Here is a 16,997-nt window from a genome sequence, read left to right on the forward strand (position 1 = left end):
AAAAAGGGAAAGCAATTTTAGTGAAAAGATGTATTCAGAATATCTACTATAATTAAGCTAACGAGCAGAAAGTGTTCGGTAAGCCAGTGTAGCCAATGTTGCATACAAATGACTTGAACAGACCATGTAAGATAAAGGGGCAGAACAGTGTATATATTTGAGATACAATAATCTTGCCAGAGAAAAGCAAATGAAGAAGTGTTGTCCCTTTCTCAAGAAGGACGGATGTGGGTGTGGCAAACAAGTACTTCACATTTTGGAGACCGCGATGCAAGTGGGAACTTGGAACAGCTCAAGCTCAATAGGATTACATTTTGGTGTGCATTTCAAATTAGGCAGGTCAGAGAAAAGATTATGTTAAAATGAAAGGGACACAACTCAACACACATGAGAGAAGTTTAGGTGACTTAATATAGTGTGTGTGTGTGTGTGTGTGTGTGTGTGTGTGTGTGTGTGTGTGTGTGTGTCCAACTCCACCTACTTAAACCATTAAAAGGCCTTCATTTCTCTCTGCAATGGCACTTACAATAAGAGGTTTCTCAGCAAGTGGAAACACACAAAAAAATGTCACTGCACCGTCTGTTTTTCATAAACACATCCTCATCTGTGCCACTCTACCCATCTGGTTCAAGTGTGTTAGTTTGACCTGTATCAAATTTGAAATATTGTCATGTTCCGAAAAATAGTGGAATATTAGTGTACATGTAAACTTCCTCAATGTTGCCTGTCTAACCTCTCTAACTGTCACATGTTAAACACAGAAAGCGAGGAAGACCATGACGACCTGACGGACGCCGTTCGGCTTGTGAAGGAGGTGATCGCAGCAGTTGATAGCAAGGTGAACGACCACGAGAAAAGATGCCGCCTGAAGGACTTTCACGGCCGCATGGACAGCAAGTCCATCATGATGATGAAGAGTGGTCAGATCTTTGCCAGGGAGGATCTGCTGAGGAGAAGGCTTTACCACGATGGAGTGCTGCAGCTGAAGAACAACCAGGGAAGACTAAAGGGTAAGGAGACACTTACTGACTGCTTCACTGCCAATTAATGGACTACAAATTATCTCTTTCTCTCTGTAAACATGTTACAAAATGGGTTTGAACTTTTCACTTATCCAACCACAACTTCTTTTCTCCAGATGTCCACGCTCTGCTACTATCAGACGTCTTTGTCTTCCTCCAAGAGAAAGACCAGAAATATGTCTTCGCCGTGCTGGTAGGATCCTGCTCTCAAATCTCTCTTTCCCTTTGTCTCTTTGTGTCTCTCTCCTCTTTCTCCTCCCTCTCTTCTCTTTCTCATTTTTTTCTGCTCGTCCATCCATTTTCCCTTCGTCCCTACAGTGATAAAGATCTTACGAGCGCTGCCAGAGCTGTTGTTGTCATATTTTCCTATCCCACTGCTGCTGTTAGCATTACCCTTTGTGTAATATTGCCTGCCTCTGGCTAGATAGTTAGCTGTACCTAATAAAGCTGTTCTGGCTCTTGGCATCTAACCCAACTGTGATAAATCATGTAGGTTTGAGTCGGGTTTTTTTCCATGTTTACAGGACCTACAGTTTCATGGCATGGCACACACACACACACACACACACACACACACACACACACACATACACACACACACACACACACACACACACATACACACACACACACACACACACACACACACACACACACACACACATACACATACATACATACATACATACATACATATACACACACACACACACACACACACACACACACACACACACACACACACACACATACACACACACACACACACACACACACACAAACAGTAGGAGGAATGAAAACAGAGGCAGGCCTTTGGCATAATAATTATCATTAATCATTAAAATCTTTGACTTGAGGCTGTTGACAGAGAAAAGAGGAATAACATGTGGTTCTAAATGGATGACAGCCATGTGAACCAGGTTGAGTTTTGGGCAACACAAGCTTCAGTTCAGTACATTCAGCTTGTAGCAATGAGGTCAGAGGTCACCTGGAGAGAAGACAGAACGTATTCCTGTGAAGCTACATATGGCTACTAGAGAGTCAGAGTTAGCGGAATCAAGTGGGTATCATCCAGAGTTAGTCTTTTTCAGTATGCATACCATGCTTTTCTTTCCAGAGACAAGGTTTCCTTTGCTGTGCTGCAGATGGATTAGATACAAAGATAGAAGTTTATTCAAAATAAGACTACCAACTTGATTTTTCTGATTTAAACTTTAAATGCGTTTCTTCACAGAGCTAAGGCTCTGGATTTCATCATATTATTTTTATAGCATAGTCAGAAATCTGAACCCTCAAACCTCAGACGAGATTGCTGGAAAAACGTTGGGATGTGGTTACGATTTCAGAGTTTTATTGGATCGAGCAGAAATAAAGCAGTGGTATGTGATGTTAGCATACTAAACTGTGCTTTACAGTTTTTTGCAGCCTTAAGGATGCAAGCACTGCTGAGACTGTAGACATCAGCTGACTTCCATGTGGATCATAATAGCCAGAATCTCATTTAGTCTTATTCTTCCCCTTTTACTCCACATCGTTTTAAACTTTGCCTTTTCCTTTCTGCTCACACTTCCTATAGTCCTGCTGTTTTCTAACTGAGCTTCCTTCTCTCTATCCCTCTGTCTTCACTGCACTTGTTGTGTCATGCTATTATTCCCATAATCTTTCTTCTCCTCTTTCTCTCCCTCTCCTTTACACTCCCTCCTGCTTCAACCCACCCGTCTTCCTGTCTTTCCCGTCTTCTCCCCATCCTCAACATTGGTCTTCCCCCCTCTCTGACCCTCCCACTGTCATCTTTTTTTTTTTTTCATTCTGCTCCCTTGTTGCGTCCATCAATCCCTCCCCTCCTTCCCCACCCTTCTCTCCCTGTAGGACCAGCGCTCCACGGTCATCTCCCTGCAGAAGCTGATAGTGAGGGAGGTTGCAAACGAAGAGCGCGGCCTCTTCCTCATCACGGCAGGCATCGAGAAGCCGGAGATGATGGAGGTCCTGGCCAGCTCCAAGGACGAACGCAACACCTGGATGCAGCTCATCCAGGAAGCCATGCAGTCCATGTAAGTGGGGTTTATTTATGTGTTACAGTGTTTTTACTTACAAACATTAAAGGGAATATGCTAATATTTCAATGACTAAATGTTTTTTGTAGCCAGAAGAACGGTTAAGACATTTTTTACTTAACGTTTTACTAAAGCATATACTACGTCTATTTACTTCAACCCATAACCTCCACTGGACTCAAAGTGCTTTGCATTCAGTATTGGCCTCGTAGGGTTCACCTATGGTGTAACCCGAGAGTTAGACCCAGCCCAGTTCTTGAGATAGTAATAAACGGTAAGCTGCGACAGAGCACTTTGCTGTCAGGGGGATTAGCACTACTCTACCTGGGGATGGGATGTACTCAGGGGCAGTCTAATGCTGGATGGGCTTCAAGGGCAGCTCACTATAAGCAGAGGATTATTGGACTGCAGCCAGCGGGAAGGAGAGAGATTTAGGTCTCTCTCTCTCTCTCTCTCTCTCTCTCTCCCTCTCCCTCCCTCCCTCCCTCCCTCTCTCTCTCTCTGTCTGACTTCTGTCAAAATACAAAATTGAGATCAGGCTATTGGCAGGAATGGTGGAGATAAAACGACAACAACAGTCTTTTTCACCAAAAACATCATATACATCAAACATTCTCTCAGGGTTGTCTAATCCCTGTTTACTGTCCGATGATGTCACACTGATTGGTTGTTGAGAGGGCTGAAGCTAATGACCTTTTTTTTTTTTTTATAAATCCTTTCTAAAATAATTGGTTAGTTTATAAAATGTCAGAAAATAGTGAAATAGTGGCATTTTTGCATGATAAATTATTTAAACAATTATTCAATTATCAAAGTCTTTGTCCATTCATTTCAGACATTAATTGTTTTATCCCTACTCGTAGATGTAAACATAGATTTTATGAGTGATTTTGAACTGCTGTAGATGATGGTTTGGATGTTTAATGCATGACCTGCATAAGTCACTAGAAGTAAAACCAAATCTTTTTTTCCTTTGGTTGGACAGGGATAAAGATGAGGATGAAGGCATTCCCAGTGAGACGGAAGATGACAAGAGACAACTGGAGACGAAAGCCAAGGAGATGAGAGGTGAGAGAAACACTTTTTGAGTGTTTGTGTGAAAGAAAACTGAGAGGAGTTTGCTCCAAATACCACTAAAATGTTTTCCTCACCGTCTGTCTCTTTTTCTCTTGCCTGTCTCTGCTGGTCAGATCTGTTGAGGCAGAAGGACACAGAGATCATGTCTCTGCTGGAGGAGAAGGTGCAGCTCTTCAGGGGGATGTGGGAGGGCTCGACCCCAGGCGAGGAGGTCTGCCAGCAGGTCCAGCCTTTCTTCAGGTCAGCCTGTAGCCTGGAGCCACCCAGGGGGGCGTCTATCATGAAGGATGCCCTGCAGGAAGGTAAGACGGAGAAAGAGAGTGTTTATAATGTATGTGCTGTAGATGCATTGTTCATCATGCTTTCTTAACAATGACACAGAATGATTCAATTGAATATAGAGACAGAGAGGCAGTACCATGTATTTATAGGAAATGATTAGAGCTGAAAACTGAAACTTCCTTATAGTCAAATGTCACATGAGAGCATGAGATTTTTATCAATAAAAAATACACAGTGTAATAGGAGTATTACCTTAGGTTGTTTTGTTTTCATTCTCACATGGCGGAGGAAATATGCCCATCAGTGTGTTAGACAACACTAAGGACCTTTTTCAAATGCAAATTGTGGGTAAAATCAGCGAGCCAGACTGCAATAATTAACTTGCCATTGTTTTTAGAGAAATGGTTTTCATCACCTACTTGTGTGCATAGAAACTTTCATAACATGTTTTTTAATCAGTTGAATAATCCATTACATGTGCATTAAACTAAACCATAAAAACATTTTGACTTGTCATAGTGGGAAAACATCCACAAAAAGCAATCAGTTGTCTGATGTTTTAGATGATTTAAAGAGTGTGTAGACATTGAAGGAGTCAGAGTGTGTTTTAGGATTTTATGCTTTGGTGGCCCTGTTCATCAAAAAACGTTCATTAACAGAGCAAGTTCTTTGTGGAATAACATCCCTCCCACAAATGTATATGAGAAGAACACAGCATGAAGTAAGAGAGATACTGTATATTGTGCTAAAGAGAGAATGAAGGAAGACAGAGAACCACACTATATTCTCTGCACATTAAGTTGACTTTAAATTTAACCAACCAGGTCTGGACATTTTTTAAAAAGGAAAATATTTAGATTATAAAATATTTACTAGACTCTTAACTTACTAGAAGGCAATTCTTACCAGAATTCTTGACTGCAAACGATCCAGAAAAAAATAGCCTTGCAATTAATTGTCTTTTGCTGTGCGGTATTGTTCTATTGGCGTTTTTCCATCACATGGTACCTGCTCGACTCGCCTCGACTCTACTCGCCTTTTTTGGTTTTCCATTATGAAAAAAAGTACCTGGTACCTGCTAACAGGTACTTTTTTTAGTACCACCTCAGTCGAGGTTCCCAGCGAGCTGAGCCGATACCAAAAGGTGACGTGAAAGCGACAGACGGGGGTGTCCTGAACAAACCCCCCATTTTTAAATAGTTTAGCCAGCTGTTTATTTCTGCTGCCTCCAGCTTCATTTGAAACTAAATGTGTCTTCTGCCAACAACAACACACGTTCCATGTTCTGTGTGTGTGGCTCGTTAGGTCACGGCAGTTTACTGCGGCGTTGCTATGACGACCAGCCACGCTCACCTCAGGCATGAGGCGGTACTAAATCTGCAATGGAACAAGGAGGACGGGGCACCGCGGCCGAGTCAAGTCGAGCCGAGTAGAGCTGGTACTAGCAGTGGAAAAACGCCATAAATCACTATTTTGTTGGATGTACATTGGACATTGGATGTACAGAGCTATCTTGTGTTCTGTGTATTTGCATTCTTAATAATACACACTGACTTAATTTTGGTGTTGCTACCTGAAAGAGCTGAGTGGTCCAAACTGTGAGCTAGTATGCACAAATGCAGCTAGCTTTTAATGATTTCTATGTACTGCTGCAGGCAATGCTTCACGAAAAAGATGTAGTTGATCACAAAAATCACAGGAAGGTGTTTTACAGTTTACTAGGGTTACTGACATTTACTAAGAATTACTTCTTGATGCAGGGAAGATGTATGAAGGAGTATTGGTTTCCACAGGAAAGGGTTAGCTGCACTATAACAGAATATATTTTCCACCTCCTACTGAAGCCTTGGGCAATAATTTGGTATGTGAATTGGCAGCAGTAATGTCATTTCTTCTGCTGAGGTTATCATGTTTTACTGCGAGTTCACATCCACATTTGATTCTCATTATTTTCACTGGAAAGGTCGCAGTGCTGTGTGGTCTATGCACATATGTTGACACCAGTACTGTATATTTCTTGCCAGAGTTTATATATTTTCAGATGGTTAAGATATTTAAACATTAGTAAAAGAGCTTTGTGGTTCAAACAGGTTGTCAATAGTTGCTTAGCAACAGGAGCCAATACCAGGTTGAAAGCAGAAGTGCCTTGTAGGATTCATGTGTGCAGAGCTGAACTGTAACTCAGTTAGCCAGGATAATTCACTTACTGACATTGCTGTGTGTGTGTGTGTGTGTGTGTGTGTGTGTGTGTGTGTGTGTGTGTGTGTGTCAGTGGAGACGTTACAGGGGCTGGTGAACGGCAGCCTGGGCGGGGCGATGGCCAGCATCCAGGAGGGAGGAGGAGGAGGCGCGGGGCTGGTGTGTTTGCCCCGTCGGGCCGAGACCTTCGGAGGCTTTGACAGCCACCAGATGCACAGCAGTAAGAGTAAGTCTGCTGGAGCTACATGCTTGTTTTTTTTTATGGAGAGAATGTGCAGACTGGCCAAGTGGTCAGCCAGACTACATGTCTGAAGCCTGAAACAGTCGAAGACACTGAACCTTGACCTGCTGGTGCGGTCCGTGCATATAGCTGCATCAACTCAATGACTGAATGATTGATGTGCAGTGACACTGCTGCTTTTTCATGGTCACTTAACAGCAGGCTCCACACCCAGCACTTCCCACAATGCCCTTGTTCACTGCAGTTGTCAGTACCCGATCTGTAACGCCTGTAAGAGCATTTCTGCGCACGCGCACAATTTCAGCACAAATGTTTTTGTCAGTGTAATGTTTTTAAAATATATTTACCCTTTATTTAGTTCAGTTCAAAAAGCAGGCAAATAAACACATATTAACATCAGGTGCATTATGTCAAACAATCAAGACATTATATAAACTAGTATTAGAGGTGTGTTTAGTCAACTGAACCACATACTGTAAGTAGTTCAAATTTGGTTAAAAAGTTAAAGGAGGGATCACAGGGGTTAAGTCATTTATGTGAGTAGAGCAGAAAGGAAATGCATAAGCAAACATAATTCAATTTTATTTATAGTATCAAATCATAACGAGTTATCTCGAGACACTTTACAGACAGAGGAGGTCTAGACCATACTATAATTTACAAATTTACAATTCCAGTAATTCCCCCAAGAGCAAGCATTTAGTGCGACAGTGGCGAGGAAAAACTCCCTTTTAGGGAGAAACCTGGGACAGACCCAGGCTCTTGGTAGGCGGTGTCTGAAGGTGCCGGTTGGGGGGGTGATGAACAGTGGCAATAATAGTCACAATAAAGATAATGGAACTATGACTAGAAATAGTAGTTGTAGTAGTTCATGGTGTTACAGGGTGTAGCATGGCACTGCAGGGCATAGTAGGACGTAGCAGGGACGTAGCAGGGCACTGCAAGGCATAGCAGGACGCAGCAGGGCATAGCAGGACGCAGGAGGACGTAGCAGGGCATAGCAGGGCACTGGAGAGCGTAGCAGGGACGTAGCAGGGCATAGCAGGGCACTGCAGGGCACAGCAGGGCACTGCAGGGCATAGCAGGACGTAGCAGGGCATAGCAGGATGCAGCAGGACGTAGCAGGGTACCGCAGAGCGTAGCAGGGTGTAACAGGGCATAGCAGGGTGCGGAGCAGGACCACGGCGACAGCTGCAAGCATGATTTGCCACCCTAATCCAAGGAAAACTGCTGGGCGAAAAAACATTACATTACAACGTTACATATGCAGAATTTCCAGATCTATTTTCAACAGGATCAGGTTCTTGCGGTTTCATTCCTGACTGTGTGGCTGATGATGACCAACACATTAAATAAAGCATTTGTTTGTACTCCAAATCTACCTGCCTCTAACATTCTTTCAGCATATAGAACATGTTTTATCACTTTTAGTACTGATCGGTGTTGATTATGCACATGTTGCACATGTATCTCTAAAATGTGATCAACTTGCACTAGACATTGAAAGTTTATTTTAAAGGTGTTTTTTAAACATACATATTATATATATATATATATATATATATATATAGCTTGTGGCTCATAAGTAGAGTGGCAGCTGTCTGCTGCTCCTAATATACTGTACTTGGATGTGTTGAATTGCAAAAATGAAATTTCACTACATTGTACTGTGTGTATGTGACAATTAGCACTAAAGTTTGTTTGTTTTGTTTGTTTTTGTTTAATATACTAAAAGATTATATATTTTCCATTTTATTGTGCCCCTGTTCTCATATTATCTTGCAGTAGACCTGAACGTGGATTATTTGTTGCCTGGTTCATCTTTTCTCCTGTGGTTTGCCTTTATGTCAGGTGGAGACGGTGACGAGAGCGAGGAGACAGCGGGAGATCTGCGCAGGACGGAGTCCGACAGTGTTTTAAAGAAGGTCGGCATCTCAGCAGCCAATTATTCTTGACTCTGAAGCTGCGACGCCCCCATGCCTCAATGAAAACCTGAGGCCATGTGTGGGGGTGTATTTGTCCTCCAACAACCATTAACAACACCATTAAGATGAATTTAGCCACTTCTCTTCCTCCAGTGAATTAGCCTCTTGACTCTTCCTGCCAGGGCCTGTTGCTAATGGTGACCATCAGTTGTATAAGAATTCAATATGATGATAGGATAGAAAATGAATGGGCGGCCTTTAGGTGCTGCTATTGTAATTGCAATGGATGCTAGCCTTTGTAGTCATATATCCTGCAGATATCCAGCACATCTTTTATAACATTTTAGTGAAGCCAAGCTACTGTAGTACGCTGTTCAACAAAAGCGGTCTCCTTTGTCCCTGAACCAATTTGACACCATTCCTTGTTAATTATACTATTTGAACAAAAAGCTTTGCTTTATTTTAATTTACATTTTATCCTGGGCATTGAGCCAAAGTTCAGAGGGGGTTCAGGAGTAAAAACACCAAGTGTTTGCAGAAGTCAGAATAATCATTAAAGAAATAATGCAGAGTATTAATTCAAGCATTATGTTATATTAAAGAATAGTTTATGGTTTTCTTAGTGTATTACTGTATCAGTGGTACATAATCATAACCAGATACAATTAGATGTTTACAGCACGCCCACATGTGCAGCTATAATCACATTTAGTCACATACATTGTGCAGTATGCATACTCACACATTCACATACTGTACACACACAGTGAGACAAACTAGAAGATGTGTGTGTGTGAGTGCATTACTGTGTTCTGGCTGTACAGTACTAAGTGTGCGTTTGTGCTTGTGTGCAGGGAGGAAACGCCAACCTGCTGCTGCTGCTGAAAAGGAACAGTGAGGTAACGCTGACTTCCTGCCTCACACTCAATTACAGCTGCTGTTTACATGGAAACTGTCCAAACTCTGTGTTACCGTCATCGTTCTCAGCATCAATACATGTATAGGCTAAGCTGGAACAGTAGTTATATGTCTCCATCTGTTAAAGCCCGACCGAGATTGACTTGGTTTCACCCTTTGTCTTTCCCTTTCCCTTTTAGCTTTTAGTTCTTCGTTTAATTTCCTTCTTTCCTGTGATGGTCCTGCCCCAGTATCAGCCATAACTACAGCAGATAACTTCTCAAATAAAATTAAAATACAATTAGGCCTATATAAAGACATCTCCTGCTACCCTTTACCTGGCTGGATACAATAACACAGGCTTCTGAAATCTGTGACCTGTCAGAATGTGTGACTGTAGCTCCGTCTACCTGCCGTGGACATTTTGTGACTTTGTGGTAAAAATCAAACCCAGGCAGAGGCATTAATAAAAACTATATAAAACTAGAATTCTTTCACTGTTAGTCTCGTTTGCTGATACAGGTCATTTATGATCATCAGATGAAAAAATTACACAATTTCAGAAAGAATTTAAAAGTTACATATAGTCACTTTAAGATGAGAAGTTGAAAAGCAGGTTATGTGAAAAGGTTTTCAATTTCTTAACATAACAATCCTAAAGTACATTATATGTTTGGTAACACTGTTTCTATAAATGAACTATGTAGAAGTTCTGAAAAGATGCAGTAACACAGATGAATTCAAATACTTCTGCGATCATAGTCATTTAACCTAAACAGGCCAATGACAGTTCCAGTTAACTATTTAACAGGAAATAAAAAAAAAATGTACCTGCAAAAGACGCTGGTACTGTGCACAACACTTTGTGCAGATGTGTTACACAGTAAACGCTGTTTTCTGCAGTTCCCAGTGAACATTAATTAGAGCATTTTGTGTAGTAAACATTGGTGGCAGCTCTCATCCATGGTGCATTTGAACAAGCAGTCAAGTGCAGCTTATTGCTGCAAATCAAACATCAAACAGGCCGTCTCCTCCATTCAAAGAAGGACAGAGTGAGAACAAACCAGGATGTTTTCAGTTTACATGATGCTCAGTGATTTCTCTTTTCCAACAGCAGGTCCTCCACAGTGTCTCCAATCTGCATCTCCTGCTCAGCACTCTGCAGGTAAGATGGCTTCCACACAATGTACACATGTGCCCCAGATCAGAATTGAAATGATGCAACTCTGTGACGCTTTTTTCTGTTAGTGAGAGTTTGAAAAGAAATCTTGTGTGAAACAAAGAGGGGGGAAAAAAGTCTGATTTCTGAGATACTTTCAGGTACAATGTGAGCATAGCCATAATAGAGAGAGACAAAATGGACAATACCAGGAGTGATGTGTCTGACTTAATCTATCTGGTCTGTGGCTCTGACTGTGGCTCTCGCAGGCGGTGGTGGTGCAACAGGACAGTTTCATAGAGGACCAGCGGCAGGCCCTGAGCGAGCGCTCCTCCTCCTGCACGTCTTTATCGCGGGCGTCCTCTCGGCCCAGCTCGCTGATTGAACAGGAGAAGCAGCGCAGCCTGGAGAAGCAGCGGCAGGAGCTGGCATCCCTGCAGAGACAGCAGGCAGCTCATGCTGAGGAGAAGAGGAGGAGGGAGAAGGAGTGGGACACGAGGGAACAGCAGCTGACTGAAAGGGAGGGGCTGGTGCACATGCAGGTAACTATGCATCATTTTCTAGCAGTTCTGCGTTTTATTAATGTTTCTGGGCAGTTGTAATTCTTAATGTAACCCCTGCCAATTGTTTTGATAGTGACATGGCGTTATACTGTAGTAATTTACCTTGTACATTATTTTGCCTGATAAATTCCAATGTAGTATTGTGCAAAACAATTTCTTGGGAGTTTGACGTCACGTCTTGTGTGAAACAAAGAGGGAGAAAAAACGTCTGATTTCTGAGATACTTTCAGGTGCAATGTAATCATAGCCATAATAGAGAGAGACAAAATAGACAATACCAAGGCAATTATTTACCTGATAAATTCCAATGTAATATTGTGCAAGACATTCAGAGTTTCCTGCAGGGATGGCAGGCTTCATTTAAAAACATGTTTGACTGAAAAACCTTACAACTTCCACAACTGTCTTTTAAAGTTGAGTTTCACTGAGGAGGATGTCAAAACATAGACAAGAATTTGCTGATGGCTTGTGATGGCTAAACTGCACGGGGTAGAGGCCTTCTAGGCTGCAGTCTCACCATTATGCACTTTTAGTTAGTCGTGTTCCTACAAATAACTGCAATTAGTTTTTTTTGCTTATGTTAAGCCACCCTCATAAGCCTACTGCAGTATTTTACGGTTGCCTTGGCTCAGTTTTACCACACAGTTTCAGTTAGCTAAACTCTGAATGCTAAGCCAAATTGACTTGCTACTAAAAGCAAAGCAATTTAATTCCTTTTTTTTTCATTAAAAATGTTAACAGTAAAGTAAGTGTGCTGCAGTAGTGTACATTGGTTTAATGTTACAGTATGCTTTCCAGTTTGACATTGTTTCTGTAGCTTACTGCATTTTAGATGATACAACTTCCAACTGACTGAAATCAGGTTTAGCACCTTGAATAAAAACTAACGTGGTTGATACAGAACATAAAAAGTAAACTAATGCATTAAAGGACAATCATATTTTTCATTGTATGAATGTGGGATTTACTGCAGTGTAAAGCCAGATTTGAGACTTTTTAGATTCAATCAGTATGTACAATAATACAGCACCTTCAATGAATAAAGTTCTTACTCTACATCCTTTCAAATACTGACTTCTGAGTAAATGCCCCATTTGTTTCTTATTGCTGTTTGTATCATCTTGGGAAATGGCCTCTGAAGACTCTATTTTAAAGAGAATAAGTTACTGGTTGACAGCATTATTTGAGAATGATACTTGCATTTGAAATGCAACACTGATTCAAAGTCATTAAATATACACAATGTTGTGAATTAAGCATATTAAAAAGTTTTGCAAATTGAAGCTCTCTTGTGTTGACACAAATCAGTTGTAAAATGCTGTAATAGTTGTTTACATATTACATATTAATAATGGATCTTCACACTAGTTTTAAGACCTACAGATGTGTAATATCAATGAACACAATATAACTTATCTTGTCTTTGAACTGTACCATTTCAATAAATCTATCAATGCATCTCCCAACCACTGCAGGAGGAGGAGGTCCTGAAGCAGCAAAAGGAGCTGGAGGAAGAGAAGCAGAGGCTGCAGAGTAAGAAGGAGGCGTACCAGAAAGACCTGGAAAGGCTGAGAGACGCCCAGAGGAAGCTGGAGAGGGACAGAGAGGCTGTGCAGCGCCAGTACGACAAGATGGAGGAGCTCCGCCTGTCTGAGGTGAGAAGGGACTCTTTAAAAATGTTAACACTAATGATACGTTGATCTGTTGCTCCCTGTAGGAGAAGTGCCTCTCTGTTGCCCCTGGGCTACAGGGGAACTCTCAATGAGCTGGGAGGGGCTCAGTGTTTTGCTCAATGACACTTAAGCAGGGTTGGTGTATGGATACTTAGAATGGAGGCTTGAACCTGGATCCTCTTGAAAGTGATTTAAAAAAAGCTCCTGGCACCATATCAAATAGAAACAGTGCTGCATTGCAATCTAAACAGCAGAGTTATGTTTCTATGCCAAAACCTTTATATGTAGATCAACATTTGTTTTTTCTTCATTTTCCACCATTAACTCTTTTATGGTCACATTTATGCTCATCTTTTATTCACGATTAGCAGTAAAATATACTCCTTTTCATACATATTCACTTACTTTCTTACCTTTACTTCCAGAGGACTCCCTCTACAACGTCAGATGAATCCCAGCTCCCCGGCAGCTCCCAGTCTCTGGAGCTAGACCCGCTGGAGTTGTCCTCCCCCTCCCTGCTGAAGCTGCAGACCCAGCGGACTAGGCCCACAGTGAAAGGCCTGAATCCCTTTACCTCATCCTCCAGCAACCTCAAAGGCAGCGATGCCAACAACCAGATCTCAAAGAGCCTGCTGCAGCTGGCCAAGAACAAGAGCAAAGAGGAGAAGCAGAAGGAGAAGAAGAAGAAGAAGGGCAAAGGGGGGAGCACACTGACAGCAGGTAGAGAATGGTGAACAGGAGGGATTTACATTGTGTTTAATAATTCTTACAGTGAGTCAGCAGGCTGGAGTTGAATGTTATTGTCAAGGACACTGTAGATTAGATGAATGAATACGTCAAGTCCTCAGTTTTCAGAACAGCAAATTGAACCCATGTTTGAGCAGAAAAATGGCTTCCCATTGTGTTTCACATTGCAGTGCATGCTGGGTAGATCTGATATCAGGTAAGACCATATACTGTATAAAAGAAGTGGACATAACACCACGACGTCACCCATTTGGTTTGTGGACTACCGTTTTGAAGCCTCACTTGTTTTTTTGGAGCCAGAAGTGACCATATTTGGACGAGTTTTAAGCTAAACGCTCAGTTACCAGCTAGCGCTAGCTACTAGCTTGTTTAGCCAGGTGCATCACTGAACACTGAACAAGACATTTTTAGGCGACCATAGTGTCATAAATAACTTTCTTGAAGTAAAAACACACTTTCAAGTTCACGGCTATTTAAATGTACACAGTGTCAGGGATACACATTGCTTAAGCCTCTATCCTAGGTCGGCGTGGTAGCAACTAGTCAATCACAAGGTAGCCCCACCCTCGTCAATTTTATAATAAATGGGTCCATCATTTACAAAGTGAACATCATGCTGTATTTATGGAGATTTAAAAGTAGCTATTCAGACCATAAACTAATAAATCCAGTGAGAAGTAGGGTCATAGGGTCTTGCTGTCATAGACTTCTATACAAACGGACTTCTTTTTACAACCAGTGGAGTTGCCCCCTGCTGGTCATTAGGGAGAATGCAGGTTTAAGGTATGACCAGGGCTGAACAGAGATGCATATTATGAGGAGTAAGCCTTCTAATTCTAAGTAAGGACAACACCACTGTCGACGTGTCCACATGATACAAGCCTTCCATTATCGCGCCCCTCCTCCACGCAGTTGCTAGTAGCCAAGGAGGACACGGAGGATTAAAAAAACATGACTGACTCTTCAGAAGAGGTTATTATCTTCAATTGAGTTTCTGCGCGGGAAAGTCGCCGGACGCCACAGTCTTCTGAACATAGTCACACTGAGAAATCCAGAGAGAGTTGTGTGGAGCTGATAGTCTTAATTAGCTTTGTAGCAACTCATTTGGCAAAGGCTTGAATGGAACGGGCGTTTATTAATATCAAAAAGTTACACCCTAAAGCTTTAAAAAAAAAAAACAGCCAAGAAATGAGTGTTGGCTATGACTTTGATGAGTGTCAACAAACGTAAAATTGTACATTGTTGTTATGAAGATATTGCCTATGAAAGTTTATGTTTGAACATGGTATTTGTATCCTATTCTCTTTTTGAGAATATAGGACAATACTGTATACTGTAATCCTGTTATTCAAGTGTCAGCTTGCATCATGCTTCCTCTTTATCTCCTTTATCCTGTAGTGAATGCAGACACCGTCTGCTGTGTTGTACTTTACCATTTTCCCCAGGTCACTGTGCAGCAGTTTCTGTTCGGTCCTAACACCAGCTCATCTTCATGTCCTGTGATTCTGGAGTCTATCATTGTTTCCCAAATACATACTAAATGTGTACAGTATGTACTATAAACTAATCTCTACTGTGCTGTTTTTGTATTGCATATACAAGCTATCAATCTACTTGATTTGAAATGACACTAAACGAGCGCAGACAGACGCCAATCAAACTGTAACTTTGGACTGTCATTGCCAGTTAAACTAAACAGACTGCAAACGCTTTTCAAAAATGTTTATAGTTTTGCTTTCTGATGTACATTTGCTTTGTGTACTGCATTGTGGGTGTCCATCAACATCATACACAAAGTTATTTTTAGTATAAATGTGCTTTTCTTTTGTGCACACTAAATACTTACCTAAATACCTGCTTAGTATGTAGCATTGCTTTGGGACACAGCTCAGATGTTGTCTTTGTATTATTGAATTAGTCAGAAAAGTTAATTATTCAGCTATCATACATTTTAGGAGGAGCTTTAACAGCCTAAAGTTAGTGTGGAGATATCCCTGGTTGGCTCTGACCTCACCTGGGTATAACTTTATGAAAATATAGTATAGTTACTGTATGTACATTTGGTTTAGCGCTGTATTTAAAAAGGATTTCTGTGGTTCTCCCTGTCTTTATAGAACAGTAGCACATTGAACCCTACAGTGCATGCACAGTACAGGCTGCATACAAAATACATGTAATGTAAAAGGCATTGATTCACATGAGAGTATAAATACATTTCTAGATATGAAATGATGGCTCTGACGCACATTAGGCTTCTCACTGAGGCAGCTTCTGCCAGTTCTTAAGTGGATCTCAAAGACGGCACGGTGCACTGTGATGAGGTTTGATTAGTGAGAAGCAGCGTGATGCTGCTCGCTAACTCTCCCTGGAGAATAACCGCTGCAACAGATCAGCCATCAGAATCCTCTCCTGTAACAGTGACACTGACTCTGCCTCTTCTCCTCCCTCCAGACCCCCAGCACCTCCCTGAGCCTCCTCTGGAAGGAGAGATCTTCTTCTGCTGAGAGAAGTGGCTCTCCTCATCATCATCATCATCATCATCAACCCATCACAGCCATTCCAGAGGAATGTAATACATTCATCTGCATACGTAATACTGCAGTTTACTGCCAGGCTTTTTGGCACCTTTTTGAATCACCGTTTCATGACGAAGAGCAATTTAACATTACATGCAATACAAAGACAAAAATATATTTTCTTTTACATTAAAATCCTCTGCTTCTAGTTTCTGGAAAGTACAAACATTTTAGGGATTTTGTTATGGTGTGCAAGTTGGCATACATTTCCACTTGCAGTACATAAAAATAGGCAACATGGAATAGCAGCATTTTTGGGGTATTCTGTTCCTTTTTTTCTTCCAAAATACACCATGGTTACATGACAGTAGATTCATTTCTTCATTTCGAGTATCAAATTGAAAGCATTTCACAGTAGGCTGCCTCACACGCTCTGCCAAGTATGTCACAGGCTCCACTGTTTTTTATGGTCCCAACTTTTCAACAGTCCATGCTGGTATTAAGTTCCACACCAACAGGCTGTTATTTTATTTATGGAAGCTAAAAGTCCAATGTTTCATTCAGAAATGCTACTGTATAGATCCACATTGAAAGAAAATTGCAGCTGAGCATTCCTTTACTCACTATTTGAGTAATAAATGT

General features: G+C 41.4%; 1 protein-coding gene across 8 annotated transcripts in view; it reads left to right on the forward strand.

Annotated features, from left to right (window-relative positions):
- The window catches only part of LOC144519472 (A-kinase anchor protein 13-like), a 113,898-nt gene extending 97,176 nt beyond the window's left edge, over nucleotides 1–16,722 (forward strand). For 4 of the 8 annotated variants that reach the window (XM_078253046.1, XM_078257958.1, XM_078257113.1 and 1 more), the window contains 13 exons: nucleotides 762–1,010; nucleotides 1,139–1,215; nucleotides 2,892–3,073; nucleotides 4,062–4,144; nucleotides 4,267–4,455; nucleotides 6,708–6,860; nucleotides 8,727–8,800; nucleotides 9,655–9,699; nucleotides 10,812–10,862; nucleotides 11,126–11,397; nucleotides 12,891–13,074; nucleotides 13,518–13,812; nucleotides 16,291–16,722. In XM_078253046.1, the coding sequence (XP_078109172.1) occupies nucleotides 762–1,010; nucleotides 1,139–1,215; nucleotides 2,892–3,073; nucleotides 4,062–4,144; nucleotides 4,267–4,455; nucleotides 6,708–6,860; nucleotides 8,727–8,800; nucleotides 9,655–9,699; nucleotides 10,812–10,862; nucleotides 11,126–11,397; nucleotides 12,891–13,074; nucleotides 13,518–13,812; nucleotides 16,291–16,343 (1,907 nt within the window). In that variant the 3' untranslated portion in view covers nucleotides 16,344–16,722. Of the gene's footprint in view, nucleotides 1–761; nucleotides 1,011–1,138; nucleotides 1,216–2,891; nucleotides 3,074–4,061; nucleotides 4,145–4,266; nucleotides 4,456–6,707; nucleotides 6,861–8,726; nucleotides 8,801–9,654; nucleotides 9,700–10,811; nucleotides 10,863–11,125; nucleotides 11,399–12,890; nucleotides 13,075–13,517; nucleotides 13,813–16,290 lie in introns of all 8 variants that reach the window. The other 4 variants (XM_078254664.1, XM_078258709.1, XM_078256285.1 and 1 more) reach the window with 3 other exon arrangements.
- Nucleotides 16,723–16,997: the final 275 nt, after the last annotated feature.

This window comes from Sander vitreus, chromosome 1 (genome assembly GCF_031162955.1).
Source record: "Sander vitreus isolate 19-12246 chromosome 1, sanVit1, whole genome shotgun sequence".
Classification (NCBI taxonomy): domain Eukaryota; kingdom Metazoa; phylum Chordata; class Actinopteri; order Perciformes; family Percidae; genus Sander; species Sander vitreus.